General features: G+C 37.2%; 2 protein-coding genes across 4 annotated transcripts in view; one reads left to right on the top strand and one right to left on the bottom strand.

Annotated features, from left to right (window-relative positions):
• LOC131684172 (uncharacterized) overlaps positions 1–25,829 on the top strand; it is a 925,699-nt gene that overhangs the window by 684,604 nt on the left and 215,266 nt on the right. The window lies entirely within an intron of this gene.
• LOC131684173 (uncharacterized) lies at positions 2,361–4,088 on the bottom strand. The gene is made up of 2 exons (XM_058966819.1): positions 3,068–4,088; positions 2,361–3,007 (listed from the first exon to the last, which is right to left on the bottom strand). The coding sequence occupies exons 1-2, from the start codon at positions 3,886–3,888 to the stop codon at positions 2,461–2,463; spliced, it is 1,368 nt and encodes a 455-aa protein (XP_058822802.1). The 5' UTR covers positions 3,889–4,088; the 3' UTR covers positions 2,361–2,460.

The raw sequence follows: 25,829 nt of genomic DNA, 5'->3' as shown, positions 1-25,829 counted from the left end.
AAAGAATACAGTATCGTTGTTTACGAATGGCCTTAGGTTCCATGCAATCGACACATACGATGAGTCTTGAAGTACTAGCGGGAGTTCTTCCCTTAAAAGATCGATTCTGGGATCTCTCCTCTCGTTTACTTATACGATGTGAGGTTATGAATCCACTGGTAATTGAAAATTTCGAAAGACTTGTCGAGCTTCAATCCCAAACCAGCTTCATGACCGTGTACTTCAATCACATGTCACAAGAAATAACGCCTTCTTGTTATGTTCTGACATGTGTTAATACACTAGATACTCCCGATTCCACTTTATTTTTCGACACGTCCATGCAAGAGGAAATTCGTGGAATCCCAGATCACCTGCGCTCTCTGGAGATCCCTAAAATATTCATAAGTAAATACCAACACATTGACTGCCATAAAATGTTCTTCACTGATGGGTCACGAATCAATGAGGCCACTGGCTTCGGTATTTTCAACAATAACACCTCGATATCTTTCAAGCTTGCAAAACCTGCCTCTGTTTACACAGCCGAACTAGCAGCAGTTCACTATAGTCTGGAAATCATTGATACTTTACTTCCGAGCCATTATTTCATCCTCACAGATAGCCTCAGCACAATTAAGGCACTACGCTTATTAAAACTTGAAAATCACGCTCCGTTCTTTTTGTAGAAGATACGAGAATACTTAACTAAATTAACAAATAAATCTTATCAAATTACCTTAGTGTGGATTCCCGCTCATTGCTCCATACCGGGTAATGAGAGAGCGGATAATTTAGCCAAAATAGGGGCACTGGACGGTGACATCTATGAAAGACCTATTGCCTTCAATGAATTTTATAGCGCTTCTCGTCAGAGGACGCTTACTAGTTGGCAAACATCATAGGTCAATGGTGATCTGGGACGAATCGTGACAATGGTGATCTGAATATCGTGAAGCCAGATCCCAATTAATAGACTCCTTACGAGCCAGAAGAAAACCACCCTATGTTCCTGTTCTTGATATCCTCGCTTTACGAGATTTTACATACATGGGCCATATTTATCATTTCCTGAAAACAATAAATATTCAAATATAGTTTTTTTCCCTTGCTACCCACAAATAATTTAGATTTCTTCGCAGTTAGTTAAGTTAGATAAAACGATATAAATAAAGAAAAAAATAAACAAAGATTACAAAAAAACTATCAATAGGTTTACAATGAAATTCAAGAAAATAGAGTATAAATAAAAATATTCAAAATGATGATTATCCTTAGTGTTAGCATTAGAAAGTGAATTTTTATTATAACGTGATAGTCTTAAGAACTATTGTAACATGTTATGTGAAAAAAACCCTGGCGTAAAAAAGCTTTTGAAAATGCCGTGTCAAATAAACGTTTTATGAAAAAAAATGAAATAAATGTAAATATATAAAATAATTTTATCTGGGTATTTTATGTAGTGTTTCTAATCATTTTCACAAAACTATCACACACAATGTTTTCCATTCGAAATTTTTTTTCCAAAGTAATAAAATGATAGCAAAGTAAAACATAGTTTTCTCTTTCGTTTCAGGTAAGTCTCAACATTGTTGCAACATCAACAATTCTCTAAGAGGTAATAAACTCAACTATTACGAACAATCAATTATTCAATTGAACATGTAAGTTTTGAAAATATTAAATATTCCGATTTTAGCTGAATGCACACGAGGCGACAGGACGCGCTCCGCGAAAAAATATTCCCCATGGATTCAAATAGGTAGAACAAAATCCACGTTGAATATTTTTTGTGGCGTGTGTCCTGTCGCCTCGTGTGCGAACAGTTTTTATCAAGTACCTCCCCGTTCAACTTGAGTTGGTTCAATACAATTCCGCAGCCATTGATTCAACGCGTCAAAATTTTTGTCATATTTGATTGATTACTCGGCGGAGTCGGCTTTCAACAACTGAAGACAGTGATCGCGGAGCGCTCGCAAAGCAAACGGAAAAAAATATACTGTTGACCAGCCGTGTTACGTACTTGTATTATGTATCTACTATAGAAAGTCAATTCAACGTATCGTTATTTCCGAATCGGCAGTGTGGATTGTATAGACCGAGATGAACTGCTGAGGTTGAAGTGGGTGTTATCCTTGACTGAACGACGATTGTTAACTTCAGGTCAGCAAAATTAGACCCTTCATTAAAGAAGTGAATCTTTTATAAGACATGATAATATGAATATCGACTTTATTAAGTATGACAATATTAAAGTCATATTGTGTGTTTGGGGCCATGGAAAAGAAGGAAATTTTAAATTTTTCGCTCTTATCCATGCTCGAAAGTTAATGAAGATCTTTGGTTTCTTCTATCCCCATCGATAAAAAGAACCCGTTTTGGGTTTAGGTAATCGGATGTTAACGAAAAATAAACTCAATTTTAATATATATTTTGAATGTCATTAATCTGAAGAAGCACCAACTGTTATATCGCCGTATTTCAAGCAATAGTAGTTATCACTGTTCGAAAACTCCCACTATCATCACGTCTCGGTTCCAAAACTGATTGTATTCTAAATCCAAGTTCTCTGCAAAGAACCAATAATCCCAGACAGAAGAATCCATTCGCAGCCCAAACCACAATTACGACTATATCTGGCGAATCCCATAGCAGCGTCAGTAGTCCAAAATAACCGTAGGTGGCCAAGTTGACGATAGTGAATATAACACCCATATATAAGGGCAGTCGGTTAGGTGGACAAACATACAGCAGTTGAGCGAAAGCTGTTCCAAATGTGAAAGCCGTCATTGGGAGAATCATTCGAGCTGCTATTTCTTCCTCGAAGTACAGATAAACGATCCCAGTTATAAAAGTTGTTGAAAACGAAGCAATCATCACATCACTAGTGGATAGGAATAGACAGAAGAATCCCAGCAATGTGAAACTGATCCCGTTGTAGGCTATATTCCAGAATGTACCCAGGAAATCATCACCCGGTAGAAATGGAAGATATGGTCGCAACATTGTTTCGTTGTTGTTCAAGAACCTAAAAGTGAAATATTTTAATCTAAGATTAATCAATACTTATGCATCCAATAATATTTACCACTGGATTATGACGTTGCTGATGGCAGATAAGGTTATAATACCGAGAGCGGCTACCACCACAAGATTAGGAAACTTGTAACTATTATGACCTTCGAATCGTTCTTCTGGCTGTTTCTTGCAGAACTCTAACGGAAGAAACATTATCAGTTGAATCAATGCAATCGTCAGGTTAATCACGTATTGAATTTCTTCCCACGATTCTTCCAGTCCATTCAGTATCCATGGAAGAGTTGCACAGCCGAGGCAGTGCGCGACGACTCCGTAAATGATACTCGAGAATCGTTCTTCAACGAGGCTGTAGATAGCGATTTGATAATAATATATAACCATCTTTCCTGCCCAGAAAAGTTCCGACACAAATCCAAAGCCCAGTAATAGGGCATTTACGTCACTTGACAGAGCTACCATCAAATAGCAAACACTGACAAAAAGATGTCCAAGGCCAACGATTTTGCGCACCATACGAAGGCCAATCGAACCAAACACCATCCAGCACACTATGCTGGGAGCTAAAATACGTGCCAAGTACAAGTTCGGTTGGTAATTGATTTCGATGTCATCTTCCTCTTCCATCTCCTCCTCTATACCAGTGTAAAATCCTTCAAACTCTGCTTCCGTCTCGGCTTCCGCGGTTAATTTCTGCTCGGTAATTCTCAAAAATGGGTCATAACCTAAACCCGTTAAAGCCAAGGCCACAATGGACAGATAAACTACACATCTCGTAACGACCGGAGCTTCCTGGTCAATGACCGAACTTCCCAAGCGGCTATCAAAACTATTACTTGTGCTAAAACGATGATCTCCGCGTTGTTCAATCATATCACCTTCTTTTCCGAATGCAGCGAAAAGCTTTCTCTTTCAACTAGAAGTGCAGCAAAACTGTGCCACTGCCCTGTACGAGTGCATTTTTACTCCAAAATGGTATCCCACGGAAACGGTGCAGTTTGTTGGTTCGATTGAACTTCCGTTTCCTGTCAGAGCTTACGACCTACCGAATGCTTCCAAGCAGTGCATTTCCCTCCCCCTATTTCGCTCTACCAAATGCCGATGGCGCCAGAGTGATGCAGTCGATTGTAAACTTTTCATTTTGGCGAAAACTCCGTTTTTGCTGATGGGGGTTACACTTGTTGCTCCTAATGTGTTTTTCCTCTTCCGTTCTTTTGTGGGGTTGGTGAGGTGAAATGCATATTTGTTAAAACTACCACAACTATAGCGAAATGTTAAGATGCGTACACTCTTAGAAAAAAATGAAGATTACATTTGACGTAAACAACATTGCGACGTAGTTTACTGTCCAATAATGGAAGTTTACATGTTTTGACATGTGAAATAAAATATTGTGTCTCTTTTGATTTAAAACTGGTTGAATGGAGATGGATGATTGTGAACAAAGCGCATTTTTACATGTTCTTGAATGAAAATTCAAATAAATTGTGACGGTATTATGTGCACCTTGCGAGATGTAAATATTTTTAAGTCACGCACCAAAAAATATGAATTTTATCGTTGACGTAATTGCAAATATGACACAATTTAACAACCCGTAATTCACGCCGAAATAACGCTTTCATTTGAATTTTGTTCGGAATTCCTGGATAATCGAAGTCCGGGTAATCTTACTATACCATTGCATACAGAAAAATATAAAAAACTGACACTGACACCAATGCAAAAAATTGGAATTATCCTAAAAAAGCCTTGCACAACTATATTCAGAACACGACCAAACAATGTGATCGATGTCTTAAGGTTATCAATTGATAACCTTTGTCACATAGGCACAGAATACTCCCAGTGAGCCAAACACGAAAAAATAAACGTCGACCTATCGTGAGCCTGAACATCACGTAGAAGACATATTGTCTCTATCACTCACAGTAATCGAGTTACGATACATTTTCTATGATAAACTACATAAATTCTTATCTTTACTTATAAAGTTTTGGTTTCTGATTTTTCACGTTAATGATGTTCGGAGATATTTTTTATCGTTACAAAACACGCAACTTTGTCGTAGAGACTATATAGGCGTGATTACTTTGTAAAGCGTTATGTCTAATTTTGATATTATTTTATCCTGTTTTTGAACCCGTATAACTTCGCTATCGGCAAAAATTGCAATTATATTATAAATAATTCTTATAGGATTAGACTGCCTCTGATCGCATATCAGTCCCATAATGATAGGAAATCTCATAGAAAACAGGACAACTATGCGATCATGGGTAGTAGATTGCACTTACAAAACGTTCGGAAGTTATATACTGTTGAAAGCATTATGTCTGGTCCTTCTGAAGTCGCGTAAATGGCTTACACGCACTCTGAGTACTAGCGCGTCAGCAGGAAGGTTAACACAGATATTGAATGATTTTCTAACCTATTCTAGACAGGGCTGAACATTGCAAACTCAATTATCACCCCCTCTGTTATCGCGATTCGGAAGCAATACGCGAAATAATATCAATGTGTAGAGCATCGAAAATAATAATCATGGTGGCATGACAGCATATTATTAGTCTACATTGAGATGCTTACACGACGATAAGTGTGTTTTTACAACTTTTGATTTGACTACAGAATATTTCTGATTGTTAATGTGATTGCATAAAAAACGTAAGTGGATTTAAATTCTTCGATTAAAGTCCTACAAAGTGCATTGATGAATTTAATCCAATAATATTAATATAATATATCTGTAATATCTGTACTAAATCAATCAAAAACATAGGCGGTCGGGTTTACCCCACTATTTTTTAAAACAGTAAAAATGAATGTTTTTGAAAAGCGCTTGTATCTCAAAATTTTCCCAAGATACGAATGAAATACTATACATGGAAAGTTGCCCAAAACTCTAACCTTTAATTTGGTATAAAATACGATTTGAGCCGATGAAAAATGAGCATTTACAGCCATAACCATTTACTAGGTCGGATTTGCCCTATTGTTGCCATTTGGAAACATACCGAATTCTGCGATATAAAGCCTCAACAAGAGGTATGTATCGTATCCATTCCGAAAAATGAGTACTAAGCCATTTTCCATTGTCCGATTTTCAATTGTTCAATTTCACATACTTCAATTTACTATTTACTGTTTTTTGAATTTCAACTTTTCAATACTGCATGTTTCTTTTTGCAATTTTTCTAGTTTTATATTTTTTCTAGTTTTAATTTTTCAACTTTCTGTATTTTTAACTTTTTTGAAACACTTTCTACATTCTCCAGCTATGTTTTATTTTTTTAATGCTCAATTTTTCAATGTTCCATTTTTATACTATTCCTTTTTCAACTTTCAGATTCTTAATGTGTTTTGGCATTTTCAATACCTTTTTATTCAATCCTTTTTTTATTTTTTTTTTTCAATTTATTTCTATAATTTTCAATTTACCATCTTTAAATTTCAATTCTTCGATTTACGTTTTCTCGATTGTTCAGTTCTATTTTTATTATCTTTGATGCTCTATGTTGCAAATCATAGATATTTTGTATGTTTTTCTAATGCTACTTCGCTTACTCGGAGATGGCCGAACCGATTTTCTCAAACTTAGTCTTAAATGAAAGATACATCTCATAGGCCGCTATTGAGTTTCATTTGATTCCGACTTCCGGTTCCGGAGTTACCGGTTGAAGAGTTCGGCCTCACAGCAAATTCACATTTTTGCCTTTCTCCTATAGAAAGGTTATGCAATCACTCTGAATATCGTCAACCCAATTTTTTTGACTCATACGTTTTCTGTATTTTGCCAGGAGCGCAGCTAGGGGTATGCTTTGAGGGGTTAGTACACACACGTCACAAACCACCCTTGAGGCCCGCGCGCAACGGGGGGGGGGGGGGTTGGTGGTTCAAACCCCCTCCATGAAGGTATTGAATTATTTTTAAAAATGTATTAACTTCCTGTTCAGGAAAAGAAATAACGGCAAACCGTTTTGATAAATAAAGTGTCATTTGAGTTCGGTCACTCTAGAAACAAGTCAATGAAGAAACCAAGGACGAAACTTTGCGAGGGTGGCTGGAAAGGAATGTATGTCAAGTTGGACGGCTTCTCTGAAGGATCGGTTCACGTTTCGACAAGCTTCGTTATTAGCAACAGTAGTGAGTAGACAACAGATGTCGGTCAGCGGGCTAGCAACGGCAGCTAAAGAGGAAAAAACACGAAGTTGGAGAAAATCGGGATATCGTTGTCTAGAGAAATTTTACCGCCAATGATTATTCTGTTGGAATGGCAGCGAAATGGATCGCAAAAATGGGCATCGGTATAGAGTGAAATACCGCCGCCGAGAAGTTCTCAGCACCAGCTAGCAGATAAATAGGAACGACTAGCACCAAGAAGGGCAGGAAACCTGGCGAAGGTGGTTGTAAACAGATGTAAATCCTTTTGGTCGACAGCTCCGAATCGGTTCATGTCTCAACAGGTGACGATTTTTGCAGCAGACCTGAGCAGGTCAGATGCATCGCGAAGGTTGGACAGCAAGTAAGGAAAAGTAGCTATGGATAAAAACATGACGATTAACACAAAACAAAATAAATAAGAACACAAAACAAAACTTAACGGTTGCCCCAGATGAATGAGGTTTGCGAGATACAAGAGGTTTAAGTTTAGTCGGTTGGCTTAACAACTACTACAAACCAATCCAAATCCACCACGAACCAGCAGGCAGCGCACAGTGGTCGGAAATACCAAAAACGTTCACTAGAGACCAAACCATCGAATATATTCACAGGGTGTCTTTGGAGGAATTGTTCGTATGAATATTGTCCACAATCTGATAAAAATTGAATTAAAGCATGGCTTACTATGATTGAACCAGAAAAATTAACTTTATATACTTACAAAAGTTGATGTCTTCGACAAAGTTGTAGAATTGCTCGTAATGAAGAATTTTATTGAACAACTTAAACTTGTAAGACTTAATGTTATCGATTTATAAAGCGTTTTCTAAGGCCCTCCACATTTGTTTGGAACATGGTTTGCACGAAAAGTCACAGTGGAAAAAGTTTTATTAAAAGAAACTAAATTTAAGAGGGTTGCTATAGAAAACGCTTTATAAATAGATAACATTAAGTCCTACCAGTTCAAGTTGTTCAACAAAATTCTTCATTACGAGCATTTATAAAACTTTGTCGAAGACACCAACTTTCTACCCCGTCAGTATTAAAAGGTTTTGTTTTTAGTTTGATCGTAGTAAAACATGCCTAATTTTGATTTTTATCAGTTTTTGGGGGATATTCTGACAAACAATTCGTCCAAAGATACCATGTGAATGTATTCGATGGTTTGACCTTGTAAGTAGCGGTTTGCTCACTACTCGGGTTCTGATTTCCTGGCGAACCCTTCTTTTCAGGACGGCCTAGGTGCCTCTACAGAATTTCGGATTTTCATAACCACAAAAAAGTGAACAAATAAATAAATTACTTTTACCGTGTATTCTTCCTCAACACTTCACCGGTCGTTTCTTACAGTCCGTGCTGGTGACGATGGCGGGAAGGCGAACGGTTGCTTCCGACCGACCGGGACTACAGCGGCCGCGTTCTCCTGTGGTTGTTGGCTGCTCCGGCAGCTGTCCTTAACAATTAGCCAGGGAGGTGAGCTTTGCTCCTTTCTCGGAACCTCCCTAGTGACGGTGGTGACGAACCACCGGATTTTTTGCTACCCGCAAAGAATCCCGGAAGACACCGCAGTGTTCTTCCCAGGGGGACCGTTGTCCACCCTGCTTCGCCATCCTTGGCTATTAACTGAGAAGGAGAGCAAGACTCGTTCGGCTTATCCTTCCCAGTGAGGGCAGAATGGTGAGTCCAGATCCTTTGCGGTTTTCCGGGGAAGCGAAAACACCTTTATAATTAGCTTCCCCCGACGGCGATCCAACACCACACACAATATAAGTTCCCAAACCACGGGCCGGCACTTTCCGACGAATATCTTCCGTCACACACGCGCACTTCATACAATTGCTGTTGTGGCTATTAACTGTCCTGGAACGGTTTATCGAGGACGTCTTGCATATACCATGGTCATTAACTAAACTACCACCGCGATGGCCGCCGACCACCCGACAAAACAAAACCGACAAACCGCCTCGGTGCATAGCTGTCATCGCCCTTGCAGTATATCCAGCAACCAATCGAACAGCAAAAGGAGAACGGTGACCTAACTAATCTCTATGTTATTTATCTACAAACATAAAACAAAAATTATCTTACCTAGCTGCACGAGCAAAACCGTTCACATACGCGAAAATGAACAAAATTTACGTGAAAAAGTGAACAGTATCGAACAGCGGTGAGCATAATTTTACATGTCAACAAATACACTCTACGGATAGGTATGTTTCCACCCAGTGCTAAATTGTTACCCTGACGTATTACAACTTCTAGTGAACTAAGCTCACGTTTTTGGGCCTTCCGACCACTATGCGGCGGTGTCTTTTGATGACTCCTTCTCGATAACAAACATTTACCCAATTTGTTGAGCTGAGTCGTTTGGTTCACAAGACTAGGTCCAGGCCTCTGAAAAAATCTTCAAAATTTGTGGGTTTCTGTACGTTTCTTTAAAAATAAACGTTAAAAAAATCAACCCCCCCCCCCTTTGAGAATTTTCTGCGCACGGGACTTTTCTAAACCCCCTTCCCTATGAAGCCCTTCCCCTAATAAAACTTCCTAGTGCCTCCAGAATAAACTTTCCTAGTGGGTATGAAATTTCGAGTTTGAACACAGTACGTAATACGCAATAACCGCATTTAATAAAAACCAGTGAAAAATTTGTTTTGAAATGATTTTGAATTTGAAACTACTTCCAAATTGAAACTAATTCTAATTTTTTTTTTAATGGCCCGCCTCTCACCCCCACACCAAAAGGCTCGCACAGAGAGCCCCCTGGTAGTGGACACATCAGTTCTCAGCGACAAAAAAAAAGGCAACACAAGAAGAAAAAACTATTCGCGAATACGCTGAGAACAAAAAAAGACAAAAAAATATACGTGAAAGTAACCGGCACAATAAAGATATTAGAGTTAAATGCAAGAAAAATAACTGCATCGAGCACCCAGTGGAACGATGTTCCTTTTAAGGGGCCCGCTACAGTATTTATGATACAGAAAGTATTTTTTCTAAATTCTAGTAGGTATAATTATTATTAGAATAATGCACATAAAGAAAACTTTTTGGTGAATAACTAATTCTATATTACAAATTCTCTAATTTTATTTTTTGAAACATTTCTGTCTTGTTCCGAATTGGATGCGATTTGTTATTTGTATTAACTCCGTAGAAAGGCGATTATAGACCGTTGGCCCGATAAATGAAATACGTTTTTGACCAAGGTTAATGGAGGCCCTGGAGCGTTGTAAACTGCTGGCTTGCCTGGTACTATACACACGAGTGCCTGTGGTGAAGTGTAAATTATTATGCGCTATTGGGTTATGCAGAGCATTAAAAACATACATTGCTGTTTGAAATTCTGTCAAACCAAGCAATGGCAAGATGTTATGTGAATTATTGCTGTAGAGTAGCATAGTTGAATACATAACTGGTTTCTTAAAAATAATTTTAAGACATCGATTCTGAAGAGTTTGTAGTTTTTTGCACGCCCCCATACTGAAACAAGATAGTTTAGTAATGAATGAATGTGTGCATAGTAAAACTTTAATAGCACGTGCAGAGGTACAAAAGTACAAACCCGACGCATAGCCCCACATAATGCAGCCACTTTTTTTCGAGAAATTTTAGATGGTCGTTCCAGGAGAGTGTAGAATCTAACCAAAGACCTAAATATTTGAAACATTTCGTTTCCTCAATCTCGTAGTGTTCAGCTATTGGATGCGAATGATCTTCTATGAATTTTCTAGATGAATAGAATAACATGTATTTGGTTTTTGATAAATTTAGGGAGAGGAGGTTATCGTTGAAGTATCCGATGCGTAATTTCAAATCATATTCCATATCACAAACTATGTTTCTAGAGCTATTGTTTGGATAAAACAAAGCTGTATCATCTGCGAAAAGACGTGGTGTGCCTTTCAATTTAAGTCTTCCTAGGTCGTTGATATAAAGAGTAAATAGTAACGGTCCTATATTGCTTCCCTGTGGTACTCCTATTTCAACGTCTCTGTACGAACTAGTTACATTGCCAATAGACACGCATTGAAGTCTGTTCGACAAGTAGCTACGAATAAGATTATTAGCTAAGCCTCTTATGCCATATCGTTCTAATTTTCCTAGCAATATAGAGTGATCTAATGTATCAAATGCTTTTTTTAAATCCAGAAAGAGAGCACCAACAACTTTTCTCTGATCAATTTCATCAACAATAAACTCAACTAATTCAGTCATTGCAATGAACGTACTACAACCCTGCCTAAAACCGTACTGAAAATTATAGATTATATTGTGTTTGTTTAAGAAATCGAGTAACCTACACTAAGGCAAAATGCATAGCGAATTTCATAAGATTCATCTTATGATGACTAGAAAAGTAACAAAACTATGTTTTCATAAGATTAATATGAAACACATACGACTTGTATAATTACCTTAACATTTTATAAGTTATTGCATATGCCAGTCATTCGAGTTTCATAGGAGCATCTTATGATTCTCATAAACATAAGAGAAATGCATAATATTGTCTTATGATAATTCAAAGGTACCTTATGGAACATGAAATCATAGCAAACCGATTTGACCAAATAAATGCTGTTTCATAAGATAGTCTTATGATTTACATACGTGCTACTTGTGGCTAAAAATATACGATATTCCTATGAAATTCGCTGAATTATTTGCCTGAGTGTAGTGATCAACAATTTTTCAAGCACTTTATTAAATACTGATACTGTTGAAATAGGACGATAGTTGCACGAATCACAGGGATTTCCAGATTTGAAAATAGGAATTACTTTGGCAATTTTTAAACAATTTGGATATTGACCGGTGTCGAGCATTAAATTAAAAATTTGGGTAAGGATTTTTGCAAAAGCTATAGTTGTTTTTCAGAATATTAACAGGTATATTATCAGGACCACTGCTATGGATTTTCTTGAGACCGTTGATTAGTAAAATGACTTCATTAACAGTTGTGGGACGCAAATAGATGGTTTCACGAATACGTTGAGTATTAGAAAAGGGATCTGCTGTGGGGCTGGTGGATATATTATCGGCCAATTGTTTCTCTACATTGACGAAGTAGTCATTCATCGCTTCGCATACCGCGCTAGTCTCGTCTATTCAAATTCCATCGCATACTAAACTTATGGGGTCTGCAGACTTGGAACGGCCAAAAATGTAATTAATGTGTTTCCAGAGTTTCGAATGAGGTGTGTGTAAAGATATTTTCAAAATGTGTCTTTTTGCAACGTTTTACATTTCTTATAAAAGAAATGTATAGAATTCGCTCAAACTTTCAAGATTTTTTCCGAGGCCCGGAGGGCCGAGTCTTATATACCAATCGACTCAGCTCGACGATTTGGGACAATGTCTGTGTGTGTGTGTGTCTGTGTGTGTGTATGTAACGGACAAATTCTCATTCGTGTTTCTCAGCAATGGCTGAACCGATCTTATCCAAACCAATTTTAAATGAAAGAACTAAAAAACAGTATGAACGCTATTAATTTGTTTTTGATTCTGATGCTTAGTTTCCAAGATATGAATGTTTGAATGTGCAAAAATGGCGTTTTTTGCAGTTTTTTTTAAATTATCTGCCGAAATTGACAACATAGATTAACACTTTATATGTTTTAGACAGCTTTAACGAATACCTTTCAAACAAGCTATAGATTGTTGAAATCGGACTATTATCAAAAGAGATATTTAACATTGAATGCGGACGAAAGATTTTTATCATTTCCCATTGCCAGAAATATGACCAAAAACATGTAATCTATTATTAACGCCAAAACGGCTTATTTTAGGTCAATAGTATCTTCGGAGAATATAATGGAGGCAATACGCCCTTTCATTTGGTATTGTGCTTTTACTGATTAATCTCCCTATGAGTGAGATATTTTCACAAATTTTCTTGGAAGTGATTATATCGAAATGATGCCTTCAGCAAATTGTAGCTCTTACTTTTGCGAATAACTTTACTGAAGACATAAAATATCTATTTTGAATACTTTAAAAGTTATGGCTTGTTGTTTGTGGATTACCTTTTATCGCCCATTTATTGTTCAATATAGTAATAATCCATTGAAATAAGCCAAACATTATTACGATAAAAAGAATTTTGTATTTCATTTTTCTATCTACAACCGCTAGAAATAATTACCGAGCACTTCCAAGTTGTCTGGAAGGAACTTGATACCTTATCAGTGCAAAAATGTTCATTTGTACGAACCTTCTGACTGCAATTTTTCTAACTTATAACCAACGGATCGATCGGAAACATATCGGAAAATGAAAGTGAAGTAAATAACTCCAAGCAACGGCGTAGCCAAGAGAAGGTTTTGGGGTTTAACAACTTCCCTCCCTACCACACCCAAAAAATATATTGGATTGCAATTGAAAATTTATTGATGCAGACTGATTTAATTCAATATTACAATAACAATTATCTGATCCGTACATTGATAACCTGTTGTTGTAAACATCATGAGGACTTTTGATAAATTGTCGGAATGGGGTCCTGATATGTAATTGATCTAGTGGTCTTGATTTCACAGTTGCCTAATAGCATCAATATCAAATTCCTGCCTGAAAACATTCCAATAGAAAATTCCAGAGTTCTGTAATAAATCATAATCCTCAGATTTCTTTTCAAATTGAGCTCGCTTTTGTAGAGATGTACTGTAATGAGGGTCTTTATTTAATAGAAAGCGAAGTTAAAATTGATTTAATGTCTATGAAACATTTGCTAAAAATGTTTTTGCCTTTCTCATTCACTCTAAAATTCGTCAATCTAATCCCGACCGGGAGGGCCGAGTGTCATATGCTAATCGACTCAGTTCGTCGAGATAGGAAAATGTATGTGTGTGTATGTATGTATGTGTGTGTATGTGTGTATGTGGAAAAAAATATGACCTCTGTTAATCAGAGATGGCTGGATCGATTTGCACAAAGTTAGTCTCAAATGAAAGGTACAACCTTCCCATCGGCTGCAATTGAATTTTTTATTGATTGGACTTCCGGTTCCGGAGTTAGGAGTTGAAGAGTGCAATCACACAGCGAATTCCCATATAAACTGAAATGAAAAATTTTCAAAATCAAATTTGTATTTTTGATGCCAAATGACTTTATAATGCATGAACCATTGAGATTTGAAATAAACTCGAAAAAATAATGTTTGAAAAAAATTGATTTTTTTGGACTTTTTTGCCTTTCTCATATAGAAAGGTTATGCAATCACTCTAAAAATCGTCAATCATACCGGCCCGGAGGGAGTATGCAGTGAGGGGTTGCTGTTTTAAAATTAAAACTAGTTTAAAATTTCTTAACAAGCTGAAAATTTTCGGCAGGACCCGGACCTCCCGGATCTTACTATGTGATACTGAAACATCGCTTGAAACCAGCGGCGGTCAATCGATGTTTCAGTATCACATAGTATCTCAAGATCGTGGCTGTCGATCCATTGTACGTATGTGCAAATCGTACTGAACATGTAATATTCATTTCCACCATCGTATTGAACATAACCAGTAGAGTGCCCAGAAAAATAATGAATTTTTGAAAACTCACTCGGCCCACCCCTGAGTCGATTCCTAGTCCCACCAGGAGTACTTGCTCCAAATTTGAAGCAAATCGGACAACTTTAGCTACCGGACCAAGGTGCCTGAAGTTTGTATGGGATTTTTCCACGATTTACATGGAGAAAACCCACTAGCTCGCATTTTCACCGCTAGGTGGCACTGTATGCAGCTTATTATCACTGTAAGTGAAAATAAGAAAGATAATTTAATTGTCTACAACTTTGTCGAAGACTGCTAGTCAATCCGGCTTTGTTGAAAGAAGTTATTAAACTTTTAGTGAAGTGATGTCTGAGTCAGTTTTGCATGGGGCCTAGCAGTACGTGGTAGTATATCAGTACTAGGTTCTAACAAACTAAACATTTTTGTGGAATAGTGGTTAGATTTAGCTGAATAGTATGTTCGGAAGAATTGCAGTACATAACACGAGTTATGTTTTGGTTAGAAAATTTTAGTTCCACCTGTGACTGCATAGATGGCGCCAACACTAACTTTTCAACGGAGAGAGATAGAATATCGAGATGTTTGGAAGAATTACTGCAATATTCTTGTTCTACAACTTTGTAAAAGACACCTAATTTCTATCTCTCTCCGTTGAAAAGTTAGTGTTGGCGCCATCTATGCGGTCAGATCTGGAACTACAATTTTCTAACCAAAACATAACTCGTATTATGTACTACAATTCTTCCGAACATATTATTCAGCTAAATCTAACCATTATTCCATAAAAATGTTTAGTTTGTTAGAACCTAGTACTGATACACTACCATGCACTGCTAGGCCCCATGCAAAACTGACTCAGACATCACTTCGTTAAAAGTTTAATAACTTTTCTTGTTCGAGTCGGATCGCTTTGCAGTCTTCAACAAAGTTGTAGATAATAGAATTATCTTCTTAAGTTTCACTTTTGGTGATAATCTGATGTATACAGTGCCCCCTAGCGGTGAAAATGTTCGCAAGTGGGTTTTCTCCATGTAAATTGTCGAAAAATCCCATACAAACTTCAAGCACGTTGGTCCGGTAGCTAGACTTGTTCGATTTGGCTCAAATTTGGAGCAGACACTCCTGGTGGGACTAGGAATCGACTCAGGGGTGGGCCGATGGGGGTCATTTTTTTTCTGTCACTCTAATAACCAGCCATGGAATCGTAGTTTGGACAAATGAGAAAAGCCCAATTGCACCACTAGGTGGATCAAAATAGGTTTTTATTTTGGGAATGCGTCGAGTTGAGACGAAAACGTAATATGATTAATAACGAGGATAACACTTTCCGAATGTAGAGAGAAATTTATGAAAAATGACGATTTCCATAAGACTCTAGCAGGTCCTGGTCGATTTTGATGAGAATTTGATTTTTGTTGTATGACCAATTATATGTATAGGTCAAATGTTCCAAAACAATAATTTAAGGTCAAGATAGCATCATTTTGAAACCGCCAATTTCGGAGGTTTAGTATCTTCGATGAGTTTTACAAACGAACAGCGCATCATTTGATAAAGTAATTTTGACGGTATATCGTCCAAGAAGTATTTATGGTGAATTTTCTCAGGTTAATATTCATGACTACAATAAAGTCTCAACAAATTTGCTAAAGACACGAACTCTGTTACTATTGTCTGAAAAATTAATTCTGCATAATTTTAAAACTTCAAAAATTACGGTTTCGGAATTATGCCGTTTGGACAGTAAGATCGATTTTCACCAAACTCCCACAAATTGTAAAATTGATATTGTAAAAAAAACGTAAGAGCTATACTTCAATGCTGATAGGTGGGACCGAAAAAGTAAACAATCGTCAAAGGGGCGATACTATCATTTTGTCAATTTCAATAGCAAACACAAATTTTAATTTAATAATTTCAAATACTTTATGAAGTTTTGGGTTTCGATCACTGAATCATGCAATCTAGGATGTAAAAAACACAATAGTTCTTAAATAGGAAATAAAACCAAGTCTGGAAATATTCACTGTTGATTTTCTTTGAATCACTGCTACTATCGCTTTTTTCAAGAAAAATCGTTGATTTCTTAGTTCTCAGTCGCGTTGTAAATTTGAGTAAAGTATAAACTTCAAATCGATTAAAAAAAATCGATTTTTTTGGCTCAGTACAATATACATAACCCCTTTAGGAAAATTCAGTTTTCCCACCACAATGCATTTATTGAGGAATTTAGATATTTTATTAACAGAGCATTAGCAATAATTCGTTTGTATGTCTATTTTATTGGCCATTTTTCCGCTTTCCCATTGATTTGGTTTGAGATTTCTAGCACTGATGTTGTCCTATGCTGATTTGAGCGATTCTCTGAGTCCTGCCACTATCCCATGTAGTATGTGTTATCAAAAACATCGCGAAGCATCAAGTTCTAAATGTTCTCAAACGATATAATATCCGAAGAGAGTGATAAGAGTTATAAGAAATGTCTCATCACACTGTTAGGTGGATTAAACGCGTTTTTTCATTACATCAACTTTTTTCGTTACATGGCGAAGTAGGCTTTTGAGTTGTTCATTATTAGGATTATTTTTCACCCTTCTAAGGTAGTTGCTCTTAATTTTGATGAGTATCCATAAGTCAAAGCTCAAAATGGACAAAATACACCTTTGCATTTAACAGTTTTAGAGACTGTCTTCGAGCACTGAGTTAGTAGGGAGTTGTATGTGGAAATGATTGTATTAAAGCACGAGTCTACGTCATTGGTTACCTGGAAGCTATTTATGAAATTTATGAAATAAGAATTAAGTTTTTAGTGGTTGACTATTGTTTTTGTTAGCCGTACTAGTTCTTTTTCTACAACAAGTTTATAAGAAGAAATTATTTGAAGGTGGTCACTGGCTGTGGTAAAAACCGTGTCATTTCTCAAACGCGGAACATCGTCGAGTCTACAAACAACGTGATCTAAAATATTCGAGCTGGCTGGGCGAGTCGTAAAGGTGTTGGTACACGCAAATCCATAGGATTCAAGAAGATTTAAGTATCTAGTTACAGCATTGTTATTCGGGCGATTTACTGGTATGTTAACGTCACCTACAATGAAACATGGACGCGTATTTGAAGTTGTTGACAAAGCATATTCGACCTTGTCTAGAAAATCCCCGAGGTCATAAGATGGGGGTCGGTATAGGCAATGGATATCATAGTAATTTCGATGAATGCACAGCTCGATGTGAATATGATGAAAACCGTCAGTGACAACACTCAGAACTTCCCTATGCCAAATATTTTTCCTAATATAGATTGCGAGTCCACCGTTAGGTTGTTCTCTGCAAGAAGAGATGCTATTGTATCCAGGAATATTGAAAATATCCTCACTTCCAGATTTAACCCACGTTTAGCCAACCACATCAATGATGTTACTGGAGTGATCTAAAGTTTCTAAGATATGATCAAACTTGCTAAGATCATTCATGCCTCGTATATTCCATTGCAAGAGGTTAAGAAATTTCCTATTGTTGTTCGAAACGCTGTTATTATAGCTATCAAGATCATCATGCATAAAGTTTCTTATATCACCCATTGGTACGAGATGTAGGTTTATAAATAGCGAAAAATGAAAAGGGGATGTTTAATCTTTCGACGAAATATTAGTTCGCTTCCTTTTTGGGGAAGGAGAAATCTTCGAAGAATTATTGTGACAATCTACTGAATCCGAATTGTTCAAGTAATGGCCGGTTATGCGATTTAGGTCATTCCGATTTCGGATGACTTCAGGTTTAGCCCTTTCATCTTTTTTAACAAGAACTTAATGATTTGAAAATTTTTGGCGCGGTCTATACCGCCCGAAACCTCCTTCTGGATCCGCTACTAGTTTTAAGTGTTCCAGCGTAGACACATAGCATTTCAAGTTCGTGCCTGTCGATCCATTGGATGTATGTGCAAATCATGCTGAATATGTAATAGACACTTCCTTCATTATATTAAACATAACCAGCCATAAAATCGTAGTTCGGAAAAATGAGAAAGGCACAATTGCACCACTAGGTGGATTAAAACAGGTTTTTATCATCATATTTCACATATCTACTCCATTTAACAATAAATAATTAGTTATTTTATTACTTCTCGTTTAAAATACGCATAGGGATCACATGAGACGCGTTTCATTTCTATAAAAATACGGGAATTCGGGGTATTAGGGTAATTAACCCTTTCATGGCCAACTTTTTTCTATTACATATAGGGTTTCGAAACTATCGTTCCTTCACACTATTTGTTTTGATGAACCCTAGAACGTTGCACTTGCGTTTTCCACCATAGAACGTTGCACTGGGGTACAAATGTACCCCACTCGTTTGATTGCAATTTTCGCAGGTATAAATGCAAGCAAAAGAAATGTATAATACATCATTTTCTTCGTTTTTTAATTGCAAAAACAGATGTGTAAGTGGAAGCATGGAATGAATGAATGAATGGAATGAATCAATGATACATAAATTGGTTCGAACAAAAAAACAAATCACTTTAACTTTGCGAATTTTCAACCGATTTGAAAAAAAATCAAATGATTCTAAATATTGAAAGAATGGTCTATAAACTGTATAAAATAGATTTTCGAAATGTTTGAAAAAGTGCAATTATTTGGAAGAGTAAAAGTTTAAAAATCCGGTTTTGGAAAATGCTACTAAATAGGGTGGAAACTGAAATGAAAAAAAAAATTCTGATCAGTAGTACATTGGTAACATGCAACGTTACTGTTACAGCAGATACTGTGCGCAATTATACTTGCGAACCATTGTTTTGAAAAACTATTAAAAATAAACAATAAAACATTAAATATCAGCAAAAATTAAAACGATTTTGTTTCTACTTCGAAATTAAATTAAATTAAATTAATTGAATAAATGATTAAAAACGAATATATAATACTAATTACTACTTACGTAGTAAAACAACCAGTATTTAAACTGGTATTGTCAGGAATCACATTTCCACTGACAGCACGAAACCTGACGAAACGCTAACGGCAATCGTGCACTGGGGTACAAATGTACCCCACGCCAACTTTGATACCTGATTCCACGAAGACTATAAGCAAAATGGCTATACCACCTTTTCCTACTCTTACTAGTAGGAAAAGGTGGTATAGCCAATACCTAAATTGAATTATGGTTAGGGTCCCAGGTCAGTAAATGCCGAATTCTCGTCTTCACACGGCTCCAAAGATGGCGTGGGGTACATTTACACCACAGTGCAACGTTCTAGGGTTAAAATAGATGCTTCTCGTGCAGTGCTTGAAGCCAGGGCCGGCGTCACACTTTTAGCCCGAGTGGGTAGTAAGCATAGGGTGAGGGTAATAGAATAGGGATTTGTCTCATTTTCGCAATACACACGCTTGCATTACATTTACATTATATCACTTTCGGTGTGTTTATGCAAATGGAATTGTCGTACTACGATATTTTCAAATATGTGCCCGAGATACATACGTAGCAAATTTCAAATTTATGAAAAGGTCCAAAATTTCGAGTGTTTAATTACCCACTCGGTTATTTTCGAGTGGGTAGTGCTTTATTTCAGTGCTTTATAAATGTACAAAAAATTTCATCCATTTTAACACGTTGGAATATTAAATAATAAAAAAAATGTTGCGAATTTTAACTTGAAATAATTTGAAATAATTTGCCAACTAGTTTCACAAAAAATGGATTTAACATAAACAAACTCTTGAAACTAAATTTGGCACATCCCAATCTAAAGGAAAATAAAAACTCGCTTGTAATTTATTATTCTTGCGCAAATCTGAGATTTATTTGTTTTATAAAAAATAGACACTATACGAAGCTTCGTAAAAATTAAGTAAAGTCAAATTTCGGTTTTTTGTAGTTTTTGTACCCAAAAACCGAAAAATATACTCAAAAAGTGTAGCAAATCAGTATTTTATAAGTTTAGAGTAAAAATCATTTCAAATTAAAATGATTCGGAAGACTATTCTGGTTCAATAAGCGTTCTACGAAAAACGTTTCGAGTGATCAAAGTCACCCCAATGATCAAAGTCACCCCGGTTTACGGTACATATGTTGAAAATTGGTTGAAGAATAATAGAGATATATGCAGGAGAATATAATAAAATTTAATATGAATGACAAAATGCCCTACAACCCGAACTTCGCGTATTCGGACACAGGTCGCAAAGGTTTCGTTCGATATATGAGGTTTTTCCACATTAGAAAAACTGCAAAACATGTATTATTTGCAGCACAGAGCAGAAAAATTATAAAAAATAGGGGAACTTGGGGACATTTTGCCGCATTTTTCGAGAAACGAAAATATCTCCATTCAAATACTAAGGTTATTTCCTTTAATAATAATAACCGATTTAATCCACCTAGCAGTGAGATGAGACATTTCTTACACATTTCACTATTGGATTAGTTTGCAGAACTCACGAGAAGTAGGCACCCAACTAGAGGTGGGATGAAAACAGTTTCTAGTCTTTCACGAATAAAATTTCGAATAAACTGAATAAATTATAGAAATCAACAAAACGACCGAAATAAAAAAGTAAAGCAAAAAATGAAACAATAGGTTTTTAAATTCATAAAATGAGTAGAAAAATTAATGGAAATCAAAATTATAATATACACGAATCAAATTAGATTAGGTTATTACATAAAAATTAAGATTATATTTAGAAATAGTTATAAGAATAATAGAATAAACTGACTCATACTAATAAATTGAATGAAATAAAACGAATGACTGAACATGAAATGCATAAAATTAAAGATATGAATGAAATGAATCAAATGAATCAAATGAATCAAATAAATTAAATGAATCAAGCGAATCAAATGAATCAAATGAATCAAATGAATCACACGAATCAAATGAATTAAATGAATCAAGCGAATCAAATGAATCAAATGAATCAAATGAATCAAATGAATCAAATGAATCATATGAATCAAATGAATCACACGAACCACATGAATCAAATTAATCAAATTAATTAAATGAATCAAATGAATTAAATGAATCGAATTGTTTTAATTCATCCAGTGAATACAATGAATCAAATTAATGAAATGGATCAAATGAATAAAAAGAATGGATTAATAAAATGAATAAAGTAAAAAATAAATGAAATGCATAAATAAATCAAATAATTAAAATGAGCTGAAGTGATAAAATGAATAAAAAGAAGAAAATGGGCAGAATTAAATGCATTGATTAAAATGAAAAATTGAACAATGGTAAAAGGTTATAAATTAATATAAAGAAATAAATTGAATCAAATAAATTATTTGGATGAAATGATTAAAACTGAAAAAGTAGTCGGATTATTAAAATGAAGAAACTGAACAAAATGAATAAAATGCATACAATGAAAACAATGAATGATATGAGTAAAATGCACAAAAAGAATAAACTGATCAGAGTGAATCCAAAGAATGAAACGAATAAAATAAGTAAAATGAACGCAGATGAACAAAACGAATAAAAAGATGTGGAATGAAACACTTAATTAAAATGAAATGGTCATATATTTGAAGCTAAAAACATGTTTGAATAAAGAAAATGAATAAACCGGATTGTACGAATTTGAGAACCATTGCAACAGAAAGTTTTGAAATGTTTTTGAAAATCCCATCTTCTGAGAAAAGGCTCATAAATATGCAATGGACTTTCTATGGCTTCCATTTTTTTTAGTTCTATTCTTTTTGTTTTCATGCTTCTTTACTTGACGGCGTCGTTTTAATATTATCTGGTGTTTCTACTTTATTGTTGGACCTTAATTAGTTATCAGGAACCTGGAACGTTCAATTTGCTTTGGAATTCGAAGTTTACTTTTTGGTCACATATTCCCGAATAAAAGATTTATGTACAGAATTGAATTTACTGGTCCAGTATTTTAACGCGCAATTGAATATAGTAAAGTGAGACAAGGTCACATGTACATTCGTTTTCGAGCTCTCCATCGTGACAGAGGTTGTTTTTTCTAGTCCGTAGTGCTGTGTGAGGCGATAAAGAATAGAGTTAATCCGCATTCAAGGTTATTTTGCCAGTTCGGTTCGGTCCTCAGTCTTTTGTTCGCGTGTGAGGATTAAACAATAGCCAGCTGTATAAGCTGGATCGGTTCGTCGTTGGACACCAGTTTAAAGCTAAGTGGTTTTTGTCTTTTGTAACACATTTATTGCTTTCTTCCGTCTGCGCGGGCGCTGACCCCGTGCGTTGACGTTTTCTATGGTTCCCTCTGCGGACGGTCAAATGGAAGTTGAATCGGGTTCAACTTATAAGGCTCCCCCCGGCCCAAATGCTATCCAGAACTCTCAACTGGTCCATTTGTGGTCTTCTTTCGGCCCAAGACTAAATCACTGAATCTTCTTCAGATTTCTAGAGACCTGACGGAACGGTTCTCGGCTGTGACCGAAATTTCAAAGGTCCGCTCAGACAAGATAAGGGTGTTGCTAGCCAACTCAAAGCAGGCAAACGATATTGCTTGCTGTGAGCACTTTACGCGGGATTATAACGTGTATATTCCAGCTATAAAAGTACAATCCGAAGGCGTCGTAACCGATGAGAGTTTGATGTGCGAGGATCTGCTGAAGTACGGGGTTGGCCGTTTCAGAGACCGCTTACTTCAGCCAGTGAAAATACTTGAGTGCAAACGTTTGCACTCAGTAGTAGTTGCGGGGGATGGTTCAAAAACGTACCCCCAATCAAACTCTTATCGGGTGACCTTCGCTGGTACCGCTTTGCCAAATTTCGTCCTCTTGCACAAGGTTCGTCTGCCTGTGCGTCTGTTTGTGCCGCGGGTCATGAATTGCACAAAGTGTAAACAACTGGGTCACACAGCCACCCATTGTAGCAATAAGGCCCGCTGTGGAAAATGCGGGGAGAATCATCTCGATGATTCGTGCAGTAAGCAAGCCGAAAAGTGTCCTTATTGTGCGGAGAGTCTGCATGATATCTCGGCATGTCCCGCGTACAAACTACGCGGAGATAAACTGAAACGTTCCCTTGCGGGACGATCCAAACATTCTTTCGCAGAAATGTTAAAGAATGCTACGCCACCATCCTCAGCAAACATCTATACTCACTTGCCTCCTGACGAGGGCGAGGCTGGTAACCCACAAGAGGGAACATCTACTAGGGTGCCTAGAATTTATAGGAAGAGGAGGAACATTTCCTCTCGTAAAGTTCCTTGTAAAGGCCAGAAGGTGTCCCTTGACGGGGCTCCGAAAGTGACATCTATTGGAAGTGTTGCAACCAAACCGAAGCAATTATCTCCTGGTCTCGGAGGATTAAGCTCAGAGAAGGAGTTCCCAGCACTTCCAGGAACATCAAAAATCCCAAGTGTTCCTTTGTTTCAGTTCGAGAGTAATCACAGCACTGGAATTATAAAACTCTCGGACATAGTGGACTGGATAATAAAAACTTTCAATATTACTGAACCTTTTAAAAGTCTTATGTTAGCTTTTCTCCCTACAGTGAGAACATTTTTGAAGCAGTTGACTGCTAAATGGCCCCTCCTCTCAGCGATTGTATCCTTCGATGGCTAACTCATCGAACGAGGTCACGGATTTGATCACTGTTCTACAGTGGAATTGCAGAAGTATCATCCCGAAAATCGATTCCTTCAAAATTTTAATAAATAATTTGAGTTGCGATGCATTTGCATTATGTGAAACTTGGTTAACTTCCGACATAGATCTCAACTTCCACGACTTTAATATTATTCGCCTGGATCGAGACACCCCCTATGGAGGAGTGCTTTTGGGGATCAAAAAGTGCTATTCCTTCTACAGAATTAACCTTCCCTCGATAACAGGTATTGAAGTTGTCGCTTGTCAAGTAACAACCAAAGGCAAAAGCCTTTGCATAGCTTCCATATATATTCCCCCCAACACCGCGGTTGGGCACCGACGGCTACAAGACATCTTAGAATCCCTGCCAGCACCGCGACTAGTTTTAGGAGACTTTAACTCTCACGGTACAGCATGGGGTTGCCTCTATGATGATAACCGGTCTTCCTTAATTCAGGATCTTTGCGATAACTTCAATTTGACAATTTTAAACACGGGTGAAATGACACGGATTCCTGCTCCTCCAGCGCGCCCGAGCGCCTTAGACTTGTCCCTTTGCTCAACATCGCTGCGGTTAAATTGCACGTGGAAGGTAATTCCTGATCCCCACGGCAGCGACCATCTGCCGATTGTAGTCTCAATCAATAACGGTTCAAGGCAATTGAAATCAATCAATATTTCGTATGACCTCACACGAAATATCGATTGGAAGAGCTATGCTGCCGCGATATCCGACAACATCGAATCTACCCAAGAACTTCCTCCGGAGGAAGAGTACAGCTTTTTGGCTGGCTTGATTCTCGACAGCGCGAATCAAGCTCAGACTAAGCCAGTACCCGGCGCGAACATACAAAAACGCTCTCCTAATCCGTGGTGGGACAAAGAGTGCTCAGACGTGTACGCGGAGAAGGCCGCCGCGTATAAGACCTTCCGGGATGACGGGTTACCCGCTAGCTATCAACAATATGCGACGTTAGAAACGCGAATGAAGAGTTTGATGAAAGCCAAGAAACGTAGTTACTGGCGCCGGTTCGTTGACGGACTAACGAGAGAAACATCGATGAGCACTCTTTGTGGAACAGCCCGACGTATGCGAAATCGAAACAGTACTAATGAGAGCGTGGAATATTCAAACCGTTGGATATTCGATTTCGCCAAGAAGGTTTGTCCGGATTCCGCCACGGCACAGAAGATTTACCGCGCCGCGTCTCCTCACGATAGCGCGAACGAAACACCTTTTTCGATGGTGGAGTTCTCACTTGCTCTCTTGTCGTGTAACAATAAAGCTCCGGGGCCAGACAGAATCAAATTCAACTTGTTGAAGAATCTGCCTGACTCTGCCAAGAGACGCTTGTTGAACTTATTTAATAAGTTTCTCGAGGCTAACATTGTCCCACTCGATTGGAGACAAGTGAAGGTCATCGCCATCCAAAAACCAGGAAAACCAGCCTCCGACCACAATTCGTACCGTCCGATCGCAATGCTATCCTGTATCCGGAAGTTGTTCGAGAAAATGATCCTATCCCGCCTCGACAATTGGGTCGAAGCAAATGGCTTA

Source organism: Topomyia yanbarensis, chromosome 2 (genome assembly GCF_030247195.1).
Source record: "Topomyia yanbarensis strain Yona2022 chromosome 2, ASM3024719v1, whole genome shotgun sequence".
Lineage (NCBI taxonomy): Eukaryota > Metazoa > Arthropoda > Insecta > Diptera > Culicidae > Topomyia > Topomyia yanbarensis.
The sequence above is the reverse complement of the archived record's forward strand: the minus strand, read 5'-3'. Positions and strand labels throughout refer to the sequence as shown.

What these genes read in the sequence shown, in the direction of transcription:
- LOC131684173 (XM_058966819.1), bottom strand. Translation starts at nt 3,888, where the DNA reads ATGATTGAACAACGCGGAGATCATCGTTTTAGCACAAGTAATAGTTTT. An exon ending in AGCAACGTCATAATCCAGTG is followed by an intron (nt 3,008 to 3,067) that starts GTAAATATTATT and finishes TTTCACTTTTAG; the next exon opens with GTTCTTGAACAACAACGAAA.